This window comes from Pipistrellus hanaki (genome assembly GCF_964339955.1).
Source record: "Pipistrellus hanaki genome assembly, chromosome: 8".
NCBI classification, from domain to species: domain Eukaryota; kingdom Metazoa; phylum Chordata; class Mammalia; order Chiroptera; family Vespertilionidae; genus Pipistrellus; species Pipistrellus hanaki.
This window is the reverse complement of record NC_140510.1, coordinates 58,143,360-58,170,813: the sequence shown is the minus strand read 5'-3', so window position 1 is coordinate 58,170,813 and position 27,454 is coordinate 58,143,360. Positions and strand designations below refer to the sequence as shown.

General features: G+C 46.9%; 1 protein-coding gene across 2 annotated transcripts; it reads left to right on the top strand.

The window, feature by feature from the left end:
- The first annotated feature begins 1,060 nt into the window (after positions 1–1,060).
- SAG (S-antigen visual arrestin) lies at positions 1,061–25,870 on the top strand. 2 transcript variants are annotated; one of them, XM_084892833.1, is made up of 14 exons: positions 1,061–1,191; positions 4,207–4,267; positions 6,613–6,657; positions 8,674–8,867; positions 10,389–10,448; positions 12,104–12,180; positions 13,146–13,281; positions 14,224–14,308; positions 16,253–16,325; positions 19,043–19,180; positions 19,461–19,538; positions 20,863–20,886; positions 22,635–22,690; positions 25,632–25,870. In XM_084892833.1, exons 1-14 carry the CDS (start codon positions 1,117–1,119, stop codon positions 25,679–25,681), a joined length of 1,152 nt encoding a protein of 383 aa, XP_084748959.1. In that variant the 5' UTR covers positions 1,061–1,116; the 3' UTR covers positions 25,682–25,870. The 2 variants fall into 2 exon arrangements, with proteins under 2 accessions (XP_084748959.1, XP_084748960.1); XM_084892834.1 differs by having other exon boundaries at positions 22,635–22,703; positions 25,632–25,810.
- The last annotated feature ends 1,584 nt before the right edge of the window (positions 25,871–27,454 follow it).

Below are 27,454 nucleotides of genomic sequence, written 5' to 3'. Positions count from 1 at the left end.
CTGCATCTGACCCCCTCTGACGCTGGCCTAATGCCCAGAACTGCTGAAATGGCCAGTTCACCTGTCTGGACACTAATCCAATTTTCACTCTGCCCCTTACATGGGATTTGGCTTTGAGACACTGAGACCTGGGTGCTGGGCTTCACTCCAGATCCCCTACAAATTCCCCACACACGTCAGCCAGGGCAGCAAGGGCTGGCTGCCACCCCGAGGGCACAGAGATCTTCTCCCCTGGTTCCAGCACTGGTTGCACAAGGTACGTGACTGCCCTTGCACAAGCCTTCTCAGACACTTGGGGCAGGCACAGAGAAGAGCCAGGGCCAGGATGACAGGAGTCAGATTTTCATGGAGTCAGTCTGTACCTGTTTTGCCTATTCTCTGTAGCTTCCATGGAACATTGCTTGTTGGGGGAGACTTGGAGGGCATTGAGCTCCAGAAGCTAAGACGGTGTCTTCATGGTGCAGCTGGGCAGGAGGGAGGAGGAACAGGAAAGCACCACCAGCTACAAATGGCTGCACAGAACTTTTGGTGATTTAATACATTTGAAAATGGAGTTTGTGAAGGGGCTTTGCTGTGCTTTTCCGAAAACTTTTCTATTTTAATTGCCATAAGATGTAAAACCTTAGGACAGAAAACCTCATTGGAAGAGAGCTAGACTTCCTGGAGAGATCTAAGAGGTCTACTGGCCCTAGCCAGTTTTGCTCAATGACTGAGGGGTCCTGGGTTTGATTCCAGTCAAGGATACATGCCCAGGTTTCGAGCTCCATCCCAGTGTGGGGTGTGCAGGAGGCAGCCAATCAGTGATTCTCTCTTCTCCCTTCTTTGAAATTAATAAAAATACATGTTTTTTAAAATGAGGCTTAGCAATAAAAACAAAAACACAGCTTTAAAAAGTAGCACACTGTCAGGCAACACAAATTAGACAAGGACCCTAATTATAAATCAGACATGGAGACTGAGGCAATAGAAGGAAATGATGGAGGAACAGCATCTCACAAGTACGTTTTCTACTCAGAATGCTCTTGACTTTATATTCAGGATTGATTTTACCTTTCTCCAGCCCCATAACACCCAACATACATCCCAAGGTGGAAGAAGCTGCCAGAGACAGATAGTATGGCAGCCAACATCAAGTCCAGTAAGTCTACACCACACCATGTTATCTTCAAGAAGATCTCCCGGGACAAATCGGTAAGTGGCACAGAAGTGAGTGGCTTGTGGAAATTGCCTGTTTGCTTATTTGTTTTTTAAAGGAATCTTTTCAAGAATAGATATGATCAACGCCAAGATCTATGTCTGCTTTCTATCTCTGCCTGAGATGGACGATAAATGAGATACAAGTGAATAAGTGAATGGCAGAAACACAACTACTCTTCAATTGCAGCAAGACTTTAGTCCCGAGACCCTTAATTTTTTCCTATTCACTCATTCTCCAACCAACCCCCAGTTTTACTTCTTTTTCTAACCCAACCCCCAATTTTACTTCTCTTCTTAGCCAGCTTTGAACCCATGACTTTCCATTTCAAACATTGTTTTGCCAATAACTGTATTTGGTCTTTTGTCTGTCACTTCACCTCCCTGCCCAGGAAAAGCTCTAATGCTGCTTTGACACAACTCTCTACTCCAGTGCACCTACAGTGCTCTCAACCTCGCTAGGCCTTCAAGGCCACTGGGTAAGGGAACATGGCCAGCCGCTCCCTTTCCACCATGCTGCCCTGTGGCTGCGTGGCCACCAATATCCCGGCAAACAGCATACTGATAATGCTGTTAGACACAGATGGTGCCACCATTGGCTCCATCAGAGAGCTGGTCTAGATGTACCTATGAACCTACTGGTAGGGGAGACGGGGGAAGGTCCACCCCAAAGCCTCAGTGGGTGGGGTTTCTTTGCTCCATTCGATGGCTTCTTAGGAGCCATCCATCTCACTCAGCACCATCAATACAATACTGTATATGTAATTTTAAATTTTCTAATAGCTACATTGAAAAAGTAAGAAGAAACAGCTGGAATTCATTTTAATATTAAATTTAAGTAACCTGATATGTCAAAAAAAACTGTCATTTTTAACATGTAAATGATATAAATATTATTGAAAACATATTTTACATGCATTTTCTGGTGTGCACTCTACGTTTATAGAACATGTCCCTTTAGAATGGCTGTATTGTACCTACACAGTCACCACCTGTAAGTAGTAGCTAGCGTATTGGTCAGTGTAGCTCTAGGTCATTCTTCCAGTTGACTTCTGAAGCCTCTGCTGGGTCAGCCAAACAACTCTCTGATCTTTATGGTGTCACACAGGGAATTGGGCTTTGCCCAGTCTCTCGCTACTTTCCTCTCTGTGCTGAGGAACTCCATTATTTTCATCAAGTGCTCTGATTCTTTGGGGAGATGCATTGGGTGCTCCTCATCCTTTCATTCTATCTGCCCCCTCTCCTTTCCCTTCTCCTCCTACTCCCACGGAAGAGGTGCCTTTGCTCCCATCTGAGGTTCACGTTAATCAGACCCTGAGTCTCATGGTCCAACACCTCCTTAGAGTCCTCCATCATCAGCCTCCCTCCTGGGCTACATCTGCAGCCTCTCCTTCTCTACCAGGACTTTGCCTGAGCAGCAAAACAGGTACTGACCTCATGCACCTTAAAAACACCACACAAAAAAACAGCACACCACCAACTCCTCTTGATGCTTGTTCCCTTTCTAGCTCTCTGACCTTCACAGCTAAAGCATGAAAGCAGATAGCTCTCACTCCTGTCACCAGCCCTCTTCCCTCCCACTCACTCTTCAGTCCTCCCCTTCCTGACCATCTCAGCTGCCTAACTGGCCTTCTTTCCAAACCTGCCAGTTCATTCTCCATTTTGCTGCTGACGTGATCACATTCTGTATTCTCCTCTGTTAAACAGGGTTAATTCCCATCTCATAGAGTTGTTGTGAGGGTTAAATAAAATAATGTAGCCACAATGCTTAGCTTGGTGCCTGGTACAAGATAAACACTCTAAATGCTATTTAATTGCAGGTTTTTCATCCAGCTACAAATGCTTCACAATCTTCCTAGATTCTTTAGGGTCAGTTCCCGTAAGGCCCTTTCTGGTATCAGTTTGCATCCCCATTCGGTGACCATTCACCTGCAGATAAAAGCATCCTTTTGGCTGAGGGCTTCGTACACATAATTGTTTTGCCCAGAAAGCATCCCCCACCACCCATCTTCTCATCCCCCATCTGATCACCTGGCTATGCTATTCTCAGGTGCCTTAACATCAATCACACAAATAACCTAAGACCTGGGGATTCACTCCAGGACTTCTGATGGGAGAGGGTAGGTCTAGGAGATGATTTAATGCCAACAAAAATGATTGGGGGTATTTATGGACATAAAAATATGAATTTAAGAGGCTTAGGGAAGAAGGGGGCTAGCCAGGGTGCACCCATTCACTGGTGCACTTAGCAAATGTTGATTGAATTCCTGCTATGTAGCAGTACTGTCATAGGTACTATGATGGCTGAAGGGCAGAATTCTTACCATCGAGGCACTCAACAGTACCTCAGGTTAAAGTGGTGAATGGTGGTGAACCAACCTGTGCTCTCCCACAGAAGGGTTCGTAAAGAGACCTTTGCTGCCAGGGGCGTGGAGGTGGATGAGGGCTGAGACAATGATCATCTCCCTTGCCCCCAGCTCCACCCTCCCCGTCCCTCAGAGCATAGGTTCAGGTTTACCTGTAAGGAAGCTCATCTGGTCGGATTTCAGAGACATCTCCAAACTCCTGGCTCTTTGCTCAGTCTAAAATTTTTTTTAACAAGGGGAGGAATCTTTTCGCTCACAGCTATACATTAAAGGTTTAACAAGCAAATGGGTAGGAAAAGCCTCATTTGCATAGGTGTAACTTTCTACCGAAGTATTATCAGTTAATTCAACTAGTTTGACTGGTTGATATCAGAACTGGGCTTGATGGGTAAAAGTGGAGAGAACAGGGTGCATCCAAACGGGTGGGAAGAGATTTATGAAGCAGAGGAAAGCACACCCCTTCACCTTCAGCCCCTCATCTCTGTCCATGGCCACCCAGGGGAGAGGAGGAGATGGGCGGGCTGCAGACCCAAGTGACTCCTCTTCTCAAAACTCATTAAAAGGTTGGGTTGTTGCTGATTTAAAGATGAATGCCTTAGGTCACTGTGCTTTGGCTGTTTAGAATCCATACCTGTTCTTCCCACAGGTGACCATCTACCTGGGGAAGAGGGACTATATAGACCATGTTGACCAAGTAGAGCCTGTGGGTAAGTTGAGTTTAAAGTAAAATTTTCATGCTGCTGTTCCTTTAAGTTATCAGACAACTACTTGTTTTGTATTTATAAAAATCAGCTTGCTAATAATCTAACCAAAGAAATGCAGATTAAAGCATCAGTGAGGTGCCACTGCCTGATTGGACATAATTTTAAAGAGTATGGAGGAGACAAAGGACTCATCTCTAAATGATACAAAGAATACTCAAAACTCAACAGTAAAAGGAAAATAAAATATAATTATAAAATAGATAAAAGACATGAGGCATTTCATCAAAGAAGGCATATGGGTGTCAAATAAGCACATGAGGAAAAATGTTTGACATCATTAGTCATTAGTCATTAGAAAAATGTCAATTGAAACCACAATGAAATATCATTATACACCTGTCAGAATGGTTACAATAAAAAATACACCACTAAATGTTGGTGAGGATGCAGAGAAACTGGTTCATTCACACATGGCTGGTGGGAATACAAAACGGAACAGTCATTCTAGAAAATAGTTTGGCAGTTTCTTAAGAAACTAAACATACACTCACCTATAACCCAGCAATTGACCCCAGAGAAATGAAAACTATGTCCACACGAAAACCTGTACACATTTGTTCATAGCAACTTTGTCTGTAATAGCCCCAAACTGGAAAGACCCAAATGTCTCTCTATGGATGAAGAAGGTTAAACAGTCTGTGGTATATCCTACCATGAGATTCTGCTCAGTGATAAAAAAGAAGGAATGACTGACTCATACAACAGCCTAAGGATCTCCAGGGTGTTATGCTGAGTAGAAAAAGCAAGTCTCAAAAGGCCAGGTTCTGTAGATTCCATTTATATAACATTCTGGAGAGGAGAAAAATTATAGAAATGGGAAACTGATTAGTAGTTACCAGGGGCCAATGGGGTAGGGGCGTGATTCTAAAGGAAGCGCCCACATGACGCGAGGGAGCAGTGCTGTCCCCGGCTGCAGTGGTGGACACACAGCTCTGCACAGGCGATGAAATGACAGAACTATACACACATTGTATCCATGTCAGCTTCCTGGTTTTGATATTGTGCTATAATTATCTAAGATGTAACCACTGGGAGAAACTGGATGGTGGATGCACAAGGACTTCTCTGTACTATCTTTGCCACTTTCTGTGATTCTATAATTATTTCAACTCAAATAGTTATTGAAAGAGAAAGAAGGAGTGTACAAAGCAGGCATTTTTAGGCACTGAGGCTGAACATGTCTCTCAGCAAAACCGTCTCTGGCAGTGTGTTATCAAAGGCCAACCCAAGTCTACCATGGGTGCCGACGAAGGTGTCTATGAGGATGCTCATTGCAATCCTATATAATCCTATATAATAAAAGACTAACATGCAAATTGACCAAACAGCGGAACAACTGGTCACTATGATGCGCACTGACCACCAGGGGGCAGACACTCAATGCAGGAGCTGCCCCCTGGTGGTCAGTGCGCTTCCACAGGGGGGGCGCTGCTCAGCCAGAAGCCGGGCTCACCGCTGGCAAGCACAGCAGCGGTGGTGGGAGCCTCTCCCCACTCTGTGGCAGTGCTAAGGATGTCCATCTGACGGCTTAGGCCTGCTTCCCCAAGGGCGCAGGCCGGGCTGAGGGGACCCGACCCCCGCCTCCCACCCCACAATGAGTGCATGAATTTCATGTACCAGACCTCTAGTATTCATTATAATGGAGATCATTGGAAGCAGCCTAACTTCTCTAACAAGAAGGGGGGTAATTAAAAATTTATGCTACAGCCGAGACCGGTTTGGCTCAGTGGATAGAGCGTCGGCCTGCAGACTGAAAGGTCCTGGGTTCGATTCCGGTCAAGGGCATGTACCTTGGTTGCGGGCACATCCCAAGTAGGTGTGGTACAAGAGGCAGCTGATTGATGATTCTCTCTCATCGATGTTTCTAACTCTCTATCCCTCTCTCTTTCTCTCTGTAAAAAAATCAATAAAATATATCTTTAAAAAAAATTATGCTACATTCATTCTTTGGAGCAATGTGTAGCAATTGAAATGAGTACAGTGTGTGTGTGTGTGTCTGTGCACGCATGCATGTACACATGTTTGCAATATTGTTGAGTGAAGAAAGCAGTTAACTGAATAGTATGTGTAGTATGTCTCTTTTTCTTTAGTAAAAACATTCATGTAAGTGCATATACATCTGGAAAACAATTCTGTACCAATGTCTTGACCATGGAGATCTCTGGGGAGTGGAAATTTAGGTGACTTTTTTTCTCTTTGCTTGATTTTCCTATGATGAGCATAGTTTATAAGTGCAAGTAAAAATCTCTTGTCTCCTCCAGCCTCACTGTTCTCTCTCTTTGCTACAGATGGTGTTGTGCTGGTGGATCCTGAGCTTGTAAAGGGAAAGAGAGGTGAGAGGCTCTCATCCTCCGGGAACAGTGGTCTGGGCTGGGCTGGCTCCAGGAAGGGGTGTTGGTGTGGCAGGAGTGCTGGGTGCCGCTGGGGCTCTCCTGCACACCCGTGCTGCCTCCCTGGTATCATCCTCAGGAGCCGGATCCTGCTCACAGCAGAGCTCACTGTCCCCGTTTCTCAGATGAAGCTGAGGATTCAGGGAAGCCAGGTGACTGAGGTGGCAGGAGAAGTAAATGGTGACAGGGCCGGAGCCCAGGTCTGTTGGCTCCATCCACTCTGCACCTGTCCCCACATCACGTAGTTCTGTGCCACGGCCAACCGCAGAGGGCTCCTTGGTGGGTTTCTCCGAAAGGGGGAACTGGAGCTGCAGGAAGGCAGGGTTTGCCGTGCTGGTCCCTGTGGTGGTTTTGAACCACAGCATCACAGCTGCCTTGAAGATTCTGGCAGTTGGGATGTGTGAGAGGTAATTTGGCACTAATAACTGTTTGTAAACTAAATTAGAACCAATTTGAATTATCCTTGTGGCAATGTCACAGACTCAGTTCCATTCTGAAGATGCCTTTTTAAGTGGTTGCTACTGGCAATCATGAGGCATTGTTCCTAACCCTGGATGTGCCCCGGGAACTATGTCAGATGTGGGGCCATCAGCACTGAGGGGCCTGGCAGAAACGGGGCTGAACATTGCTGTCTCCTCCCTCTTTATGATGCCCTCGCCAGGGAAGGGCTCCCGCTCCGAGGTAATACCAGGTCACCTCAATCAATCCGTGTCTCTTTTCCTTGGGACAGACACAGACAAAGTGCTCAACTAACTCCCTAGGACATGGGGGCCACTTCTGTATGCTTTATGTTCTAGAACCGCTCGGGAGCCACATGCAGCTCTTTGGCCCCTTGAATGTGGCTCTTACACAAAATACCACGGCCTGGGCAAGTCTATTTTGAAGAAGTGACATTAGAAGAAGTTTAAGTTTTAAAAATTTGGCTCTCAAAAGAAATTTCAATCATTGTACTGCTGATATTTGGCTCTGTTGACTAATGAGTTTGCCGACCACTGTTCTAGTACAATGTGTGGTTTTATTTACCACATTAAAGACAGTGCTAACATGTGTAGGTTCATGTGATTCTTTGGTCCACTGGGCACAATTTACATCTCTCAGTCAGATTGAGTCTCCAGCAGTGACCACTGCAAGCATGTCCAACTCCCAAAGGCTTACATGGACCAAATAAATGAGGCATGCAGCCCATGGGCCGCGAGTTTGACATGCTTGACTTAGAGTATGCTTATTTCCCAGCAGTATGGGAAGAGGGGTTTCTTCCCGCATTTGACTCCATCTCTTCACTTGATTCAAAAGCCTCTCTAGTTCCTCTCTCAGACCCACGTCCAGCTCTGGCACAGACCTGTTTGCTCCCTAGCACAGCTTCCCTCTGCTTCTTACCTTTGTCCTCAGCTCCATCTAGACATCCTCCTCTCAGAACCCAAGCACCCTGCACTGTTTAAAAGCCTCCTGAGCCGAAACCAGTTTGGCTCAGTGGATAGAGTGTCGGGCTGCGGACTGAAAGGTCCCAGGTTCGATTCTGGTCAAGGGCATGTACCTTGGTTGCGGGCACATCCCCCAGTAAGGGGTGTGCAAGAGGCAGCTGATCGGTGATTCTCTCTCATCGATGTTTCGGTAGAAAATCAATAAAATATATTTTTTAAAATAAATAAATAAATAAATGCAAGCCTCCTGAGGTCACTGAGCTGGGGATCTAGAGGAGGGGGTATTGAGATGGAGGAAACAGTGCGGTCAGGTGACAAAGTAACAGGGTTCTTGGAGGTGCCTGAGTCCTCTGGCATGCCCCTGTACAGTGATTAACACACGCCCTGGGAAAGGTGTGTGGCCCAGCTGGGTAGTATGGTTCTCATACCCCATCCCCTCCAGAAGCTAAAGATCAGACGCTGTGACTAATGGTGTCAGTGGTCGCCCATGCTCACTCAGCCGACGGGCAAACCCACCCTTCTCTTGCCTGTCTTCCAGTGTATGTCTCCGTGACTTGCGCCTTCCGCTACGGCCAGGAAGACATCGACGTGATGGGCCTGACCTTCCGCAGGGACCTGTACTTCTCTAGGGTCCAGGTGTTCCCTCCGGTGGGGGCTGTGAGTGCCCCCACAAAACTGCAGGAGAGCCTGATTAAGAAGCTGGGGGCCAACACGTACCCGTTTGTACTCACGGTGGGTGTCCCCTCCTACCCTTTGCACACCCCTACCCTGGTTCCTTCACCCGCAGCACCTTGTACTGTGACCCTGGAGCAAAGGAAAGGGTACAAGAGTGACTTCACATTTGTGGGCCTTCAAATTGCACCCTTGGAGGAAATTCTAGATTGTACGGGCTGTGGTTGTCTTTTTTTAAGCCCTTGAAAATAGCCTCTCAGCCTTTGAAGGCACCATTTGAACCACCGGCTTAAATATTTCCCTTCATCTGACTACCTAATTACATGTGCATGTTATTTCTTAACTTGCTATAAAAAGAAAGATGTGGCCCTGAGGAATTCTAAACGGAAGAGTTCCTTACGGGACAGGAGATCTTAGTGAAATAAGAAGCCTTGTCTATAGCTCTGTAGGTCATGTCAGAGAAATCGTTTCACCTCTCAAAGCTGGTCCCCCCCACCCGGGAGCACCTGGCTCCCCAAGGGCCAGTCTGCCTGTCCTCTGAGACTTGGCGTGAACTCTGCTGGTGAGTCTTACCATTACTGGTATATACTCTTCCAAAGTTACATGGTTCAGCCTAAAAAAAGGAAGGACATACTGATACACGCTACAACGTTGTTCAAAGTGAAAGAAATCAGACAAATACTATATGATGCTTCTTGGTCAGACCCAGAGACTCAGAAAGCAGAATAGAGTTTGCCTGAGGCAGGGGAGAGGGAATGGGAGAGTGAGTGATAATGGGGCAGCACTTTGGTGTGGATGGTGCAAAGGTTCTGGAGGTGATGGTGAGGATTGTGCAGAACAGAGTGAATATACTGAATGTCACTGGACTCCGCCCATAAAATGGTAAGTTTAAAAGCCTCCTGAGGTCACTGAGCTGGGGGTCAAGAGGAGGGGTGGCGAGATGGTAAAGTTGTGTATATTTTATCACAATGCTTTTTAAAGAAGTCACTTTAACAATGTTTCATGGTCTTGGGTGGTCCCGTGCACCCATTCTGGGAGTCTGAAGTGACATTACCCTTTGGAGACAACATGTCAACGTATCAGAACCTGAAAAGTGTGATTTTGACCTGACAGTTCCCTTCCCAGCAGAGTAGTCTCTAGAATTGATTGACATATGCTAAGGGGGATAAGGAAGGGTACTTATTGCCACATTGCTGGTCATGGCAAAAAAGTCAAGACCAGGTGTCTCAGGAGCCCTAGCTGAGGTGGCACAGAGCCGTGACTCATGGCAGGAACATCGTCCTAGCACAAGCCCATCCTGAGGGTTAGTGACGTGAGCAAGCCATATGGCAGGACACCCGCATCACAGGATCCCATGTCTAAAAAACACCCTCCTCCCCATGCACATTTGTGCCTGGTGTACACAAGATTCTTGTGTGGTTCTGTTCACGACATCCTTCTGGGTATTGGGATCGTGCGTGAACAAGTACAGGTATTTCCTTTTTCCTGCTCCTCATCCTCACTTTCTAGTGTTTGCACGATGAACACACATTCCACATGGAATCACCTCTGAAAGAAGGGATTTGTTGTTTCTTTCCACAGTTTCCTGACTACTTGCCCTGTTCGGTGATGTTGCAGCCAGCTCCGCAGGATACGGGCAAGGTGGGTTCAAGAAGAAATGCCATGGATTCGTTCCTTCCTTCAAAAGACTTTCAAAAATGGCTTTTTTTTTAATGGAAAAATTCACACATGTACGGAGAGACAGTCTAATGAACCTGTCACTAGTCTTCAGCAAGTATTAACCATGAGCAACCCTGTGAACAAAACGGCAGAGTCCCTCCCCTCGTAGGTCTCACAGGTTGATGGAGAGAAACAGGCAAGAAGCAAGTACCTATGGTGCATCCAAGGATGCCAGGCGCTCTGGAGAGCAAGAGGCTGAGAGAGGCAAAGGAGTCTGGAAAGTGCTTATTCGGGATGTTTAAGGAGGGCCTCTCTAATAGGGTAAAGAAGACACCATTTCCCTTCTAGGGGACAGCCTTCCAGGCAGAGGAGATGCTGGCGCGGGAGGAGCAGGAGTGAAATGTGGGACCAGGTCAGAGAGGTGTGGGAGGTGTGACCGGATCGTGGAAGGTCTCAGGGACCATGGTGTAGACTCGGACTTCTTCTGAGTGAGATGGGAGCCTGGTGGGCTCTGGACTTAGGTTCCCAAGGATCGCTCTGGCCACTCGCCGAGAATGGGGTTGGAGTGGCCAAACCTGAGCTGGGAACCGACCGAGAAGCAAAGGGGCTGAATCTGTGCAGAAGATCAGTGACCGTGGTGGACCAGGGACTCCAGGCAAGGAAGGAGGACAGGGGACAGGAGGAGGGAATGGAAGGTACTGGGACCCAGGATTACTGGCGGAAGAGTCATTGGCATCTGGGGTACCTGGGGGAGGGAGCTAGACACATGCCAAGTGAGGGAAGAGTGGCCGGTCTACACCTGGATGGAGGGTGCAGTGACAGTTTAGTGAGGTGTCCAGGCCAATGTTCTCCAATGTGGGTGTCCTGCCTCCATGGTAGAGGTTTGTGAAATCAAGTGCCGTGGACTCATAGTGGCATTTAAGGAAAGAGGAACAGAATGAAACAGAAGAGAATGGGAAATCTCAGAGTGTCTCACATGTAGCAAAACTCAGGGGTATTTTATGGGAGTTGTTTCACATGCGCGTGTCTGTTTGCTGGGCCACACTATAAACTTGACTTCTTGCCATGGCGGTGAGACATTTGAAAGCCACTGGTTCAGAAAACAGGGTGTGGGCAGCCCGAGGAAGACAAGGTCACTAAATCCAACTGGGGGACACTGCCAGCCAAGCAAAGTGCCATCCTTCAGTCCATCCTGGGAGAGGAAGTGTCAGAGCTCAGTGTGAACTGAGGCCAGCAAGGCCTGGAAGAGGGGGCGTCTGCATGTCTGGGGGTCTCAGGGCCGTATATCTGAGGAGACCTTTGTGATGGGGCTTGGAGAATACACAAGAGTTTGTAAAATATGAAAAAGAGAGAAAGAGGAGCATTAGCATTTCAGAAGAAGGAATCACGTGTGCCCATGGTAGATTGGCTTGTACAGGAAACACACATGGTGGGAGGGCAGGGGGACTAGAAGCAAGGTGTTGTGTGGCTAAGAATGCCGGGGCGATGCTGGGTAATGGCATTTTGATGGCAAAACCTGAAAAGGATAAGGCCGAGACCAAAAGAGAAGGTGCCAAGTGATACCCCCAAGTGCCATATATAACCCATCCAAGAAGGGTGGTGCTGACCTTGATCTTATCTGATCTCTGTCCCTGCAGTGCTGTGGGGTTGACTTCGAGGTCAAAGCATTTGCAACAGACAGCACCAATGATGAAGAGGACAAAATTCCCAAGAAGTAAGTTGTGGGACTTGGTGAGGGGCCAGGTGGGAGGGGGTAAGAGACCACCCTTCAATTTGTGTCTGTGGCAGATGTCTTCCGAGGGGGCCTGTGGGAGTTAGCAACCTCAAAGGCTCCTATAAGACCCTGAAAGCCTCCAGATTTCTTTTGTTTTTTTTCTTCTTTTGTCATTTTTTCATTTGGTAAAACATAGATAACACGAAGTTTACCGTTTTAACCATTTTCAAATGTACAGTTCAGTGGCATTAAGTATATTCACTATGTTGTGTAAGCATAGTTATACACAAAATGTCTCATTACTCCAAGCAGGAACTCTGCTCATTGAGCAATACTTCAAGTCTCCCCCATCTTTCCAGGCCTGGTTTCCCATTTTCTTTAAAAAGAAGAAAAAAAAAATTTTTTTTATTGTGTTTGTTTTTAGAGAGAGAGGGTAAGGGAGAGGGATAGAAGATAGAAACATCAATGAGAGAGAAACATCATTAATTGGCTGCTTCCTGCATGCTCCCTACTGGGCATTGAGCCCACAACTCGGGCTTGTTCCCAGACTGGGAATCAAACCAGTGACCTCTTGGTTCTTAGGTCGATACTCAACCACTGAGCCACTCCAGCCAGACCTGTTTTCTTCTTGTACCTGAAGACAGTTTCTAACTCCGTCCCCGACACTTTCTCCTCATACTCAGCACACACCTATCACTGCCATAGTAATAAGTAGCAGTGATGGAGCACAAGTTTGAAGCATGTCATGTGAAGCACGTGACATGAATTCCCACATCAGCTTCCCCCCAGAGGAGGTGAAATCACAGAGAAAGGCCTGGAAACCACATCCCTGGGCCCCTCCCCCATCCTTCATTGGATTCAGCTGTTGGTTGGGTCCCAGCATGACTATGGGAGAGAGACCTGGGGGCCATCCTGAAGAGGCCCGGGCACTAACTGCAGGACTGTCTGTGACTTCCCATCCACAGGAGCTCTGTGCGTTTACTGATCCGTAAGGTACAGCACGCGCCGTCCAAGATGGGTCCCCAGCCCCAGGCTGAGGCCGCCTGGCAGTTCTTCATGTCCGACAAGCCCCTGCACCTCGCAGTCTCCCTGAACAAAGAGGTAACCCACGGGTACTACAGTGCCCCGTGTGGGAGCAGGTCTGGGGGTGGGCTCTGCCCAGTGCCCTAACTGCTGTAGGTGTGTTTCTAGGGACAGCTTAAGTACCAATCTTTGAGAACCATTGGCTCTTTTTCTTCATTTGGAGCTAGTAAAGGTGACCATTAGAAGAGGGTCACACTGACTTGCACTCCACTCATTGTCAGTCCTGACCAACTGGCCGTGGGAGGGGCAGAATGTCACACCCTGACTCCAGGCTATCTTTACCCCTCCCTGCCCATGGGCCTCACTTATTAGTGTAGCATCAATGTGTGTGGCATTGCAAACTGTTTATTTCCCTGGAAAATTCAACCATGAGAGGGTGGCCATGACACAGGCTAATGTCATCTATAAGGTGTGTCATAGACAAAAAGGTGAAGAACCATTGGCTGAGGCTGTCTCTGGCCCCTCTGGTCATCAAGAGTCACACACACATGTTGGCAAGAGCCTACATACTCTGTGCACACATGATGTGTGCCTACATGTGCATGTATGCACATGTAAGCATGTGTCTTGCCTTCCTGGACCCAGGTTACACAGGCATCTCCACTGAGTAGAGCTTTACCCCACTGATTTCATTTCATTTCATCATTCTGCCCCAAATTACCTTATCGTTCCACCCAAAATCCCAAATCTGCAGTGACTCTCAGGACTTGGGTATTCAGGGCAATTCGCTTTGCTCTGCATTAGTCACCTTTTCCGTCTCAGCACCCACAGACGGGCAGAGTGTGTTCCAGACCTTCCTCTAGAGGAGACACATGGTTGTCACTTTATCTTCCTTGAAAGTATGGGGATCCAGCCAGTTTTATTCTAGTTAAAGAATTGAGATGAGTTTAGAAAGCCACGAGATTAAAGATAGCACCACACTCTGTTCCCATTTTCTGATTTATCTGTTAATGTTTTCAGATCTACTTCCATGGGGAACCCATTTCTGTGACCGTGACTGTGACCAACAACACAGAGAAGACAGTAAAGAAGATTAAAGCATTAGGTAGGACCTTCTGCTCAAAGCTGGAGGGTGGAGTCTTTTGGAATATCTCAAACTAGTCCTATTTTCTGAGGGTCTCTTCTCTGGTCAGATAAGGTCTTCCTGGGTCCTTGGACTGACCTGTTTGCCTCTGTTGTCGGACAGCAGGGCCTTATAGGGAGGTAAGCCCTCTGATGTCATCTCAGCTTAAGGCTGCCTTTGGTCTGGGGTCAACGTCCTGACAGGTGATCTTCCTAGAGAGGCCCAGTGTCAGGCTCAGGGCAGCAGGGACAGGAGTTTTCCTCCTGGGATCACTGATGAGTTGTGTTGCCAGATCAGCACAGCATGGTGAGAAGACACTGGCTTGAGGACACTGGCTTCCTGGCTTCTTGCTGTGCACGTCCTCTCCAAGTCCCACTGGCATTCATGGCAGGGGCTCCTGGTCTACCTCCCTGGGTTTTGTGAGGGGCTTGTAAATGGTAAAGTGCTATTGTTGCTGGTCATGTTAAATCCCCACAAGGTGGTGGCTAAGCCCCACCAATACTGCAGGAGAGGTGCCTGCATACTTCCTCAGCTCAAAGGGCTTCAACGTGCAGGAGATGGTCTTATATAATGGTCTTAGATGGACTACATAAAAAAGACACGACAGAATAACATAGGTGGGACACGTCCAAGTTTGCTTCCAACTCAAACATTTTATGACTAAGACAAAGATAGACTTTGTGTGTTAGAGTGACTAACCATTCCAGGTTGCCTAGGACTCTCAAGCTAAAATGAAGCCAGCTCTAGGTAGACCAAAATGCCCTCAGTGTCATTGATAAGGTTCAGGAGTTTTGCTGCATGCATGCTAAAGAATTCTAGGTATTTCCTGATGCTAATATGAATGTTTAAATTACAGATTGTTTTATATTGGTTTAGTTCATATGCCTTTAATTCCTTATAGAACCTGACTTATTTATTTAGTGTTCAATACAAAGTAACATGAAATCATTTGGTACTTTGATTTAAAATTATTTCTCAAAGTTTTATGAATGCTAACATCAACACCATTAATTTTTTAAAGAAGCTATTAAATTTTTGGCTGAGTACTTCAAACAAATTGTTTCTTTTAATCTTCAATTTTTATTTTATATATTATTGATTTTAGAGAGGAAGGAAGAGGGAGAGAGAGATAGATATGTCAATGATGAGAGAGAATTATTAATCGGCTATTTCCTATACACCCCACATTGGGAATCAAGCCTGCAACCCAGGCATGTGCCCTGACTGGGAATTGAACCCTGACCTCCTACGGTAGTTCATAGGTCAATGCTCAACCACTGAGCCACACCAGCTGGGCTCAATTTTTATTTTAGTAGGGATTAAAAATCATCTTTTTAATCATTACAACACCCATATGAGTTAGAAGCAGTTATCACTCCCATTTTGCTGATGGGCAAATTGAGGCTTAGAAGTACTAAGTAACTCACAGCTGACAGCTAAGTTGGGATTTGAACTCAAGTAGTCTGGCTCGAGAGCCCACCCTCCTGTCCACTATGTACACCCATAAGCCCATTCTGTGGGGCCTCCAGATGGTTTCTAGCTTGGACACTTGGAAGGAGATGCTCCTTCAGTAAGACAGAGAATGCTGTAAGGGGTGGGTTTGGAGGAGGAGAGCAAGTGGTGAGATATTTGATGCTGGAAGATTGTGTGCCTTGGGAGCATATCAGGGACTCAGCAGAGAGGAGGGGCCTCCAGGAGGTGCAGTTTTAGGAGACTGGCTCATGGGTAGGAGTTGTCACAGAGCAAGTTGTATTGGTGAACAGAAGTGGCCTCAGAAATCTCAGCCTTTAAGCTTTGAGCTGAGAATGCTAAGCCTAAGAAGCATCAGAGAAGGAAGACCAACCGCATCCCCAGAAGGCCAGGCGGGACCAGGCGCCTGCATGAAGCACCCCACATGAATCGCCCACCCCTGTCCTCCCTCTGCAGTGGAACAAGTGGCCAATGTGGTTCTCTACTCGAGCGACTATTACGTCAAGCCGGTGGCCCAGGAGGAAGCACAGTGAGTAACTGTTGGGTTTCTATTTCCTGGGCGACCCAGGCTTCTTTGTCAAGTTCCCTTTTTGTTCATCTTGACGAGGGAAGTGAATGCTCAGCTAGCTCACCAGCTCTTCACTTCCTTCCCTTTTCTCACCCCAAGGGCTGCCAAGGAGGTTAGCATCTCCATTCCATTCTCACTCTCAAGAGTTCTGAGAGATTGGTCAAGTTAAGACGTGATGGAGAGGAGGGAAATAAGCATAGAAATGTCGCAGTGGGAACAGCTGGACCTTCTATGTATCCTTGGAAGACATTGCTGGAGACTTGATACTATTCCTTACCTCCCTGCCCCCAGCAGATACTCAGTCTGTCAGCCCAGGGAGGGCTCTCTATCTTTTGATCTTCTCCTCAATTTGAAAATCTCATACCAGTTGGATTACCATGCTGGGTCAATTCTCAGCCCCTTATCACAAGTGACTTTTCTCCCTTTAATAGAATCAAAACTGGGATGGCTTTTTCGTGGTGGAGGGAGAGACCTACCCATTATTGCTTTTGCTAGGCAGGCAGATAGAATCATTAAACACACAGGTGTCTGGGGTTAGCCACAACCCTCATGCCCCAGGGAGGATCCCTTGGGAAAGTCTTTGTCTAGCTGGCATGTTCTAACTACGGATTTATGCAAACAATATTACCATGATTAGAGGAAGGGGGTATTGAGGAAAGACAAACTGATTCGGCAAGATAATATTACCCAATATTTATAAGATAACTTTGGGATAAACTATTGCTCAAAGCAGATCCAGTTATGCAGGAAAGAAGCATAACTCACCAACCAAGCCTAGGGTCTCTTTTAGGAACATCTTTGCACACTGTGACCTAGGAGTCTTCATGGCTCACCTTTTGGCATATGCTCAACAGTGATAGAAGGGAGCAGTCCTCAGCTGAGTTTCCCCGAATATACCCATAATCTGGTTCTCTTTTCAGCTCCTGGTACATTTTTGGATCAAATGATTCCCAGGAAACTAGGAACCAATCTAGGCCCCCCCAAGTGGCAGGGGGACTGAAAGCGAGGTGGGAACGTGCTAATGGGTCTCAAACCAGAAGCCACTTAAAAGGCAAGAGCGGCAGAGCATGGCCCTCATCCTTGAACCCTGGATGGTCCTCCATCACTCCATGTCTCACCTCATTCACGAGCTACTGCCCACCATCAACCTCAGGTCCTGAAGGGCCTGGGAAGTGGCCTTGCTGGCCATCCTTCTTCCGTTACCTTCCCCTTAGGATATACTTTCTGCTTTTGTCATTTGTGTCTCAAACCACGTGTTAAAAGAGGTTTCTGCCTGGCTGGCATGGTTCAGTGGTTGTGTCAACCTATGAACCAGGAGATCACAGTTTGATTCCCAGTCAGGACATATGCCTGGGCTGCGGTCTTGATCCCCAGTGGGGGCATGCAGGAGGCAGCCAATCAATAATTCTCTCTCATCATTGATGTTCTATCTCTTTCTCTATCTCCCTACTTCTCTAAGATCAATTAAAATACACACACACACACACACACACACACACACACACACACATATATGGAGAGAGAGAGAGAGAGAGAGAGAGAGAGAGAGAGAGAGAGAGAGAGAGAGAGGTTCCCACAGGGCCCAGATGGGAAGGTGTTGGCCATCTTCTGCTTCAGCAGAATTCTGTAATGAGCATGCCCAGGAGCTTCCTGTACACACTGCAGGTGAGAGAAGCCACAGTGGCTTGAAGCTCCACAGAGGGCTCAAATAGGGAAGCCATTCTGAGGGTGTTAGTTCAGACTCCCAGCTTGTCTCTGGACAGGCTAAGAAAAGAGTAGAGGTCTACTCCTAGGCAATGTTTTTAGGGCCCACCCCACCTACCCCTGGCCAGATACAGGGGTGGGGGGTGTGCAGGCAGCATGGACTGACACAGGCTACTGGCTCTTCTGAGCTCAGCAGTCAGAGAGAAGGTGCAGCGTGTGCCCGGCATGCTTCCCTGATTGCAAAGTGGAGATCCTGAGAGTGCCTACATGCTCATAAGTTTGGCAGGGAAAAGGCACAAGGCCACTCCGATGGCTCAGTGTGGCTGGTGTCAGTGTGTAGATGAGTGGCAGAGCCACTGGTCTGGAGAAGCATGCTGCTGTGTCCCCAGCTCCATTCCAAATCTATGCTTTGATACCAGTCCCTTGTGTCTGTCAGAATCAGATGGTGGGAACACCCCCGTTGGACTGACCATGGAGGACATCTGGGAGCATGTGCTGCTCTGAATCCAAACTAGTGCAGTCTCTAGTTCACAAATGGAGGATCTTGCCTTCCCCTTCTCGATAACCTATCACCATGGGGATATGCTGACCGCCCCCCTCAGAGTGACAGTTTTTGGTGACAGGTGGCCCTGCAGCCAACTGTGTAGTTCACAGTCTCAAGGGGAGATCGGTGTGGTCCTTGACCCTTTGGCCAGTTGGTATCATTTAACCCCACAGAACATTCTAGAATTCAGTGATTGGAGCAGACCAAGGGACTCGAGGAAATGTCTTACTGTTGCTGGCAGCCTATTTTGAGTTGTCAGCAATGCTCCTCTGCCTCTCGTCAGGCAAATACACAGGCACCTGAACTACCTTTCCAATGAGTCGCAGGGAGCTTTGATCTGGAACATGCTTGATGGCACACAGGGACTCCTGGTGGCTTTATGGCTGTGAGAACAATTAGCCAAATCGCCTCTCTGATTATCTTCCTGCAGAGAAAAAGTGCCGCCAAACAGTACTCTGACCACGACGCTGACGCTGGTGCCCTTGCTGGCCAACAACCGAGAACGGAGGGGCATCGCCCTGGATGGGAAAATCAAGCATGAGGACACAAATCTTGCCTCCAGCACCATGTGAGTCCTCAGGAGATGACTCAGTGCAAGGCAGAGCAGGGAGAACCAGGAAGCACACCCTGTTCTTGAACTTCCAGAGCAGAAACACCAGCTATAAGGAGGAGAGGAATCCCTGTGCCCCTAGAAAGTTCTAGGACTTTGACAGCCTGGTTGAATTCACTAGTTCCTTGAGAAGATGCCCCATGATGGTGTACCTGCATGGAGATGAGGGGTTGGTCTCCCAGTCCTTGCTTTCTTCTGCTTGCCTGCATTCTTCTACTTTTCCTTTCTGTTTGTGCAGCATAAAGGAGGGCATAGACCGGACCGTCCTTGGGATCCTGGTGTCTTACCAGGTCAAGGTGAAGCTCACAGTGTCAGGGTGAGTGTCCAAATCCCACCACTCTGTTGGCCTTGTCTTGGCCTTTGATTAAATTGTTTCCTTCCTGAATGATGGGGAGACAGAAAGCACAGGAAGGCCACACATTCTACTGATTACCGAGTAGAGTTTTGGACTCCGTTGATTTAGTTTCATAATTCTGTCTGCTAGAACAGCACATGGAAAAAGGTAGAACAGTGGATGATGAAATATGTACACTGATAGAACCACATTACAAGAGTGGGTGTGCCTATGCTCCTGTGGTGGAAGTTGGCATGCAAAAAAGGATGATGAGATCAGTGTGGTACTGAACCTCCAGAAAGAGTGGTGGCTATCAAGGAAACTCTCCTAGATCTCAGGGAGCCATCTGTCCATAGGGAGAGATCTTTCCATCCCTTCCCAATGTGTAGTCACAGGGTTTGGGAGTTTCCTTTCCATTCAAGAGCACAGATATCTCAGAATTCTGAGGAAATGGTTTTATATTTTTTAATAAAATGAATTTTATCCATTTTTAAAACCTCTTCCAAAAGAGAAAAACTTGAGCCCTGGTCAATGCGACTGTCCCATGCACAAAAAGTTGTGGTTCAAATTCCTGGTCAGGGCACATGCTGGGGTTGTGACCTTGAACCCCAGTAGGAGGCGTGCAGGAGGAAGCTCCTCCCTCTTCCTTCTGATCTCTCTAAAATTAATTTTAAGAACATATTTTTATAAAGGAAAAACTTCAAATTCTCATTTTACTTTTCAAATTCCATTGCCAATGGCTCTGGCTTCTAATTCTATGAGCCTTGGTTAGTTCAACCATCAAAGACATGTCTAAGAATAGATTCCATATATATATATATATATATATATATATATATATATATATATATTTTAGATTCCATAATTCTGAGTAAAGAGTTGCCCAAATTTTGGTTGGGGCCAACAAAATAGAACATAAGTTGATTTTGCAAATTTTGTTAACAGTGTTTATATTTGTTGTGTGTTTTTCAAGGGTTTCAGTGTTTTCTTTCATTTTCTCCAAGAGGATGTAAAGCAAAGAAGAGTTTTTCTTACAATAATCTTTGTGGCCAAGAGAGAAATTCTGCTCTGTGGTTTCTTCTTAAACAGTAGGGCTTGAACCTAAGTGCATCCTCACTTGAACTAATCCATTTGAGAAATCGCAAGGGGAGATGAATAGTGGAGTTGAATATTCAGGGACACAAAGATCCTAAAAGTTGTGCGTGAAGGATTGGACTGGGACAGGTCCCTCCTCTAAATCATGGGGAATGGGGCCATGCTACCATGGTGGGCAGTCACCACAACCCTGTCTGCTTTTGTTTCCTAGCTTTCTGGGAGAGTTCACCTCCAGGTAAGCCTCGTCACCTTCCTTCTCTGCTCGATTCCAGGGTATCAAAGGAACAAACCTGGGGTTCAAAACAGTCACGGTGGGGCCTGGTTTCCTGGCAGCTGTGCTCAGAGCCGTTATGAAACCATGCCCATGCCCTCTGCCCATCATGCAAAACTTGGCCAAGAGGTGGGGATGTTTCTTTGAGACCACAGCTGAGCCTCCACCTGGGCAAAGTCACAAACACACACACTCAGGAAACCGGCACACTCCATGCAGCTGCCTTTGTGTGGCTGTGTGTTTGATAAAATATACATAACATGAGGTTTACCATTTTAACCCCTTGAAAGTGTACGATTCCGTGGTGTCAGGTGTATTTACAGTGTTGTATGATTGTCACCACCACTGAGCTCCTGTACATTTTTACTATCCCAAGAGAAAAACCTGTATTCTCTCCCATTTGCCCCTCTCCCTAATCCCTGGCCACCTCTAATCTGCTTTCTATTTCCAAAAGTTTGCCTATTCTGGACATTTCCTGTACACAGAATTAGATAATATTTGTCCATTGGTGTCTGGCTTCTTTCGCTCAGCATAGTGTTTTCACAGTTCATCATGTTGGTGCGTGTGTCAGGGCTTCATTCTTGTATGGCCAAATAATATTCAATTGTGTGGATATGCCACATTCTGTGTTCCTTTTATCTTTTGGTGGACATTTGGGATGTTTCCACCTTTTGGCTATTATGAATAGTGACCGCTGCCTTTCATACCAGGCGCCAAGAGGCAGCAGGTGAGACATGTTGGAGACAGGCACTGAACTTACATACTCCTTCACCCTGACTTACTATCTCCTTCCCTCACTTGGAACCAGGGCATGCCTCTTCTAGACCCCATCTGTACGCCTGTACTGGGCCATGGTGACAATGGCCTTGTAAACATGTGCTTCGACCAAATTGGTAACCGTGGGGCGGGAGGTAGTGGGTCCTAGGTGAAGCACACTCTCTCACACACACAGACTCTCACACACCCTTCCCATTCTTCCTTTGTCTAGATTTCCCTTCTGCTTTTCTTCCTGGCTCCTTCCCTTCCTTCTTTTTTTAAATTTATTTTATTTTATTTTTTTTAAAAATGTATTTTATTTTTTTTACAGAGAGGAGGGGAGAGAGATAGAGAGTTAGAAACATTGATGAGAGAGAAACATTGATCAGCTGCCTCCTGCACACCTCCCACTGGGGATGTGCCCGCAACCAAGGTATATGCCTTTGACCGGAACCGAACCCAGGACCCCTCAGTCCGCAGGCCGACGCTTTATCCACTTAACCAAACCGATTTTGGCTCCTTCCTTCTTTTTATATAAATTCCAATCTGCCCCAAAGCCCTTTAACTTCTGGAATTTGGCGATCTCTGTTCTTTATTCTACTCTCTATTCAAGAGACGCATCCCCAATCACCAACCCACAAGCCTTACATAGATGTGACACATACAAATTGTGTACATTTTTGCAAAGGATATTTTTCAAAACTATTCTCTCTCTACCTGTCCTCCACCCCAATATGGTGTCACTGAAACTAATAACCAGGAGGAAAGGAACCTGAAAATCCTAGACGCCTCGGCCATGCCTAAGTGAAGTTTCTGGATCACCTGCCAGGGAATACATTTAAAATTCCTTCTTGATCACTTCCTGACATCTGGTTTGTTTTGCCCTAAATCTCACGGAATCCTGTGCAATTTATAATTGTGCATGAGAGAACAATCTGCGTTCTTCTCTTTTGTAGTGAAGTGGCCACTGAAGTGCCGTTCCGCCTCATGCACCCGCAGCCCGAGGACCCAGGTCAGTCCGCAGCGTCCTGACTTTCTCTGTCATTCACAACTTTCAGATTGATGACAACTTCACTGCTAGTCTTTCCTGACCACAGCTGTGAGCACAGGAGGGCATGGCCATGTCATCCTCAAGGTGGCCGGCCCCAAGAAGGCGTGCTCACATGCTCCGTCCTGAGCCAGGTGTGGAGGATGAAGCAGCCTGGCCTCAGATATGGCAATCTTGTTAGGTTTTTGTCAGGAATGATTTAAAAGGATAGGTTCTCCTGTTGAACAGACCTAGGTTTAGATGTAAAGAAAGTTTAAGGTGAAAAATAAATGTGAGAGCCTGAGGTTTTTGCATTTCATTTGGAAACATTGGCAGGCCTTTGGAAGATGAGCGTTCTTGACAGTGGAGATTGTGATGAGAAGTTAGAAAATACCAGGAAAGAGGCACAGGCTGGGGTCCTGACACCATGGCTCCTTTGAATTGTAACTCCATTGGCTCTCATACAGATATTAAAAGTAAATGAAGCAATACCTATGTGACTCTGAATGTTCTAAAAACTATTGGCCTGTACATGTGAGTGGTGAATTGAATGCTATGTGGATTGGATATCAACAGAGCTCTCTTAAAAAAAAGATTGACGAAGCAGCAAAAATAGTACAGGTGCCACCTGGGAAATTGTGAGAAAAATTCTCCACTGAGTGTTAAGTGGCATAGTTGTCAGGACAGAGGAATGGACCTGCCTGAAAGGGAATCTCACAGTTACAGCAGTAAGGAACGTTTGAAGTCAAAGTGGTGTAAGCAAGCAGGATTTCTTTTTTTCTTATACTTTATATCTAGCTTTTATGAAATGGATAATGAAATGGCATCTGAACAGTAGAAGGGGCCCCAGATTCATTTGGGTTTGTCTCAAAAATATTTTGTCTCCAAGCATCTTTTCCAAATAGTTTGGATTCAAATGCTCAGTGTGCTTTGCCAAAACCTTCCCCTGGGGGAAGCATACAGTCTAGCCATGTTTATTTTATTCACTTATGCTTGTGTCATTAAAATACTATTTTGAACTACGTGAGATTGAAATGCATTCTGGTCTCTTTCAAGGACATTTTCAAAGGCTATTTTAAAACTGTGGCCTGAGGAGATGTCACAGTTTATGTGAAATTATTTTCTGCAGCTGTGAACAGACGTTATGGCTGAGCTGGGGGGAAGTGGCATTATTCCTTTTCTGGGTATGACGTTTCCATGTTCCAATCATTCTGGTCCTGACGTCGAACATATCACACATCTGGGCTCACCAATGGTCTTTGATACTATGAGATTTCTGGGAAAAAGGACAAGTCACCCGATGGCCTCGTAATTCTGATTTCCAGAGATTTATGAGTCACTCAGTTTTATTCATAGATGTGTGCTCACATCTTACTTGCCTAGGTCCCTGCTCCCTGGCCTAGATGACAGACTCCAAGCAGTGGAAGCATTAGGTTGTGGCTGAGAAGCTCTGCCAGGGCCAGGGGCCAAGTAATTTGCGTGTAGTAAGTGCTGTAGAAATGCTACCACGCTTTTATTGTCCCCTGTCAAGAGCATCCACGTGGAACACAGGGTGTTGATTGGATTCTCTTCCGGGCTGATGGTCCCACTTAGTATAATTTTATGCTCAGCGCTGAGGGGGTCCAGGAGGCTTCTTGCCCAGGGGATGTTTTGATGAGTCAGCCTCTCCGTAGGCTTCCTGTGGTTAGCAGCCCACACAGACACTTCCCTCTCAGGGCTGGCTTCCAGGTGGGCACGAGACACAAGAGCAGTGGCTTGCCATCAGCACGGGGCTCCTGAGAAACCATCTGGAGTTGTTTAGCATCACTTCGCTCTTCCTGGCTCACCACTGAGGGTTGCACCAGCACTTTACTAGGGAGGCAGAAAGCTGAAAAAGAACAAAAAAACACCCCAAATGAATAGCAATTAACTGGGGCTGCAAAACATACACGAGAATATAACCCAACAAAATGAAGATCAATATGCTAACAGAAATGGAGAGGAGGGGACAGAGATAGTTCTCAAGGTCTAGTGCCCACCCCAACCACTGGGGATGCTGGGTAAGCATGAGTCCCAGGGAAAACCCCTCAAGAGCTGGATGTGTGGACTGTTTGAGGTGGGCCAGCCTGGATCCTGACAGCACCTGGGGACTCTGAACTAGAATGAGTCCTAGGGGCACATAGGGAGAGACGCTTTCAAAGAGAAGAGTGACATCAGAGAGAGTGAGGCCAACCAGGGACAGGGTTCTAGAGGTGAGATTGTGGCGTGGTCCCCTTGAGCAGGTGAGGGTTGTGGCACTTTAAAAGGAAGCAATGGCTAAAAATTCAGGGAGAAATCTTTCCGAGCAGGAAAAGGCAAAGAAGAAGGAATTACATGCCATTATCATGAAATGCATGTATCTAGACCTCCTCCCCCCTCCCCCCCCAAATATAGATCACTAAACAAGAAAGACATTTTCCAGGTGCAGCCATTATACAAAATTTATGCTAATCTCTCTCTTTTTCGTTCCATGCTGCAGCCATGACAAAGGAAAGGTGAGCCACTGCCCTATGTTGCCCCATGGTCTGTGACTTTCTCATCCAGCAAAACCTCTTTTAAGGTCATTTTGTACACACCTCATGCTCTTGACACAGGTTTAGACCCTAGTTTTCCTTTTGTTTCCTAGTATTAAGACACACATACAAACACATGCACACATGTGTATACACATATGCACTCACATGTCCATGCATGCACAGATATAGTGGGTGTGTAGCCTGCTCTTGGATGTTTGCTCTTTTTTGCCCATTAAAGAGATTTACCATGAACAGCTATGAGAAGGGTGGAGTTCTGTGTTCTTCATACAGTAAACTCTCCATCGGTCCCTTTGTTGCAAAAAGAAGGTCAGTTTTGCTCGAGATTTCGTTGCAAGTGTGCCGTGATCAAAATGTTCTTTGTTTAATTTTAGTTTTCAGGATGAAAATTTGGTTTTTGAGGATTTTGCTCGTCAAAATCTGAAAGACTCAGGAGATCCTGAGGAAGGGAAGAAAGACCAGGAGACAGCTGCGGATGAGTGAAGAGGTGACTGAGGACCGGAAATGGCATATTAGCAGTCGGATGAGCAAAGCCCTACAGTTAGCCCTTTAGTTATGCTACATGCCAAAGTGTGAGTCTCTTCACAGAAATAAAGTTTGTCTGTTCTGCTGGGTCCTGAGTCAGGCTGGCTTACTGGGGAGGATGAGTGGTGTCACCAATAGATGCTGCAGCCTTTAGGGTACCTGAGTCTGGGATGGGGAGGGCAGAATCTGAAAAAGAGGCCAACCTTCCCTGCAGCAGCTCAGCTCTGGTTCTTCAAGGTGAGAAGGCAGCTGAAATGGATGTGTTACCTGTGGGGCCTGGTGTGTCCTGGGCTTTCTCCCAGGGTCCTGTGTAAGCCATTTCCTTGGAAATACATGGGGGAGAGGCAGTGTTTCTGATCACATTGACCAATTCTAGTTTCAGGACTACAAAAGACCCTCCTGAGATCAATCAGACAGAGGACAAATGCGGGCCAAACACACTTCACTGATTCAACTTTGGGGGCCGAGTCCCTGTTTGAGCTCTGGGTTGTTGGCTAAGTTTCTATTGAATGCAAGCAATAAAATCAGACTTGACTGGTTTAAGGTGGGAAAGGAATGCATTGAAGGACGTTGGAGTGGCTCAGAGAACTGAATTAAAGGAAGAACCTGAGCTGCCCTTTCTGGGTTGGGCAGAAATTGGAGAGGCTCCTGGGGTCCCGCCATTTACCCAGAGCTGTGGCTCAGCACCAGAAGCTTCTCGTCTTGGTCAGGTGGATCAGTGCCTTGTGGCCCACTATGGCAGAGCCAACCCTAAGACCGTGTTACCCTAGAAGAGGGGATTCATTGCAAGCCTGACAGGCTTCTTGGTTAGACTATCTTCATGGAGATTGGGCTTAGAAGGGTTGGGGGAGAGAGGGAGTGCTTTGTGTCAGGGAAAAAGGAGAAGCTTCAGGGGAGAAGAGGGAAAACCAAGGTGATGCCAGGGCCCTGTTCTTCACGGAGTCCCCTCCTGGCCTGTGGTTCCCAGCCTGGGGCCCTGCTAATGATGCAGAGAGAGCTCTCTTGATGGCCTGGAGGGAGTTGGGGGATGGGTAGCTCTGGCTCATGCTCCAAGGAGCAGGATAAAAGGGGTTTAGAGAGTTCTGCACAGTTCAACCCACTCACGGGAGGTTGGAGGGTGAATGGGAGGGGTTGTGTAAGGAGTGACACTTGGGGTCAGGTCTCCAGCACCAAGAGCAGTGGCAGAGGGCTGGATAGCAGTGTGAGGTTTGTGCACATGAAGGTGCCCAGAGCTGGGGTGGTTCTGCCAGATGCCAAGCATCTGGGGACTTTGGACAGGAGTCCACCTTCACAAAGTGAGGTTTTAACTCTTGGGTTGAGTTTGAGGCACTTATATCGACAGAGATGAATATTCATTTCTAGAGGAATAATAATAATAATAATAATAATAATAATAATAATAACAGGAAGAACATTGGGCCTTTGGCCTGTGGGTTTGCAAGGTGAGATCCAATTTCTTCTTTCTTTTTTTTCCCCATGGTAAGAGGACACAGCATGTGACCCCTCCAGCCCAGGCCTTTCTCCTGGTATACTCAGGAAAGGGATGGCAGACTCCTCTGAGCCCTTCCCCTGCTGCCACTCCTCCCTCTGGCTCGCACTAAGATCTTGGGTAAGCCAAGGACCTGGGAGTCTTCCCCAGAGTGCCTGCGAGAGAAGCAGTTTGCCGGTTCCT

Coding starts and splice junctions, on each gene's coding strand:
- SAG (XM_084892834.1), top strand. CDS start 1,117: ATGGCAGCCAACATCAAGTCCAGTAAGTCTACACCACACCATGTTATC. Junction 1,192..4,206: donor AGATCTCCCGGGACAAATCG/GTAAGTGGCACA, acceptor TTCTTCCCACAG/GTGACCATCTACCTGGGGAA. Junction 12,181..13,145: donor GAGGACAAAATTCCCAAGAA/GTAAGTTGTGGG, acceptor TCCCATCCACAG/GAGCTCTGTGCGTTTACTGA.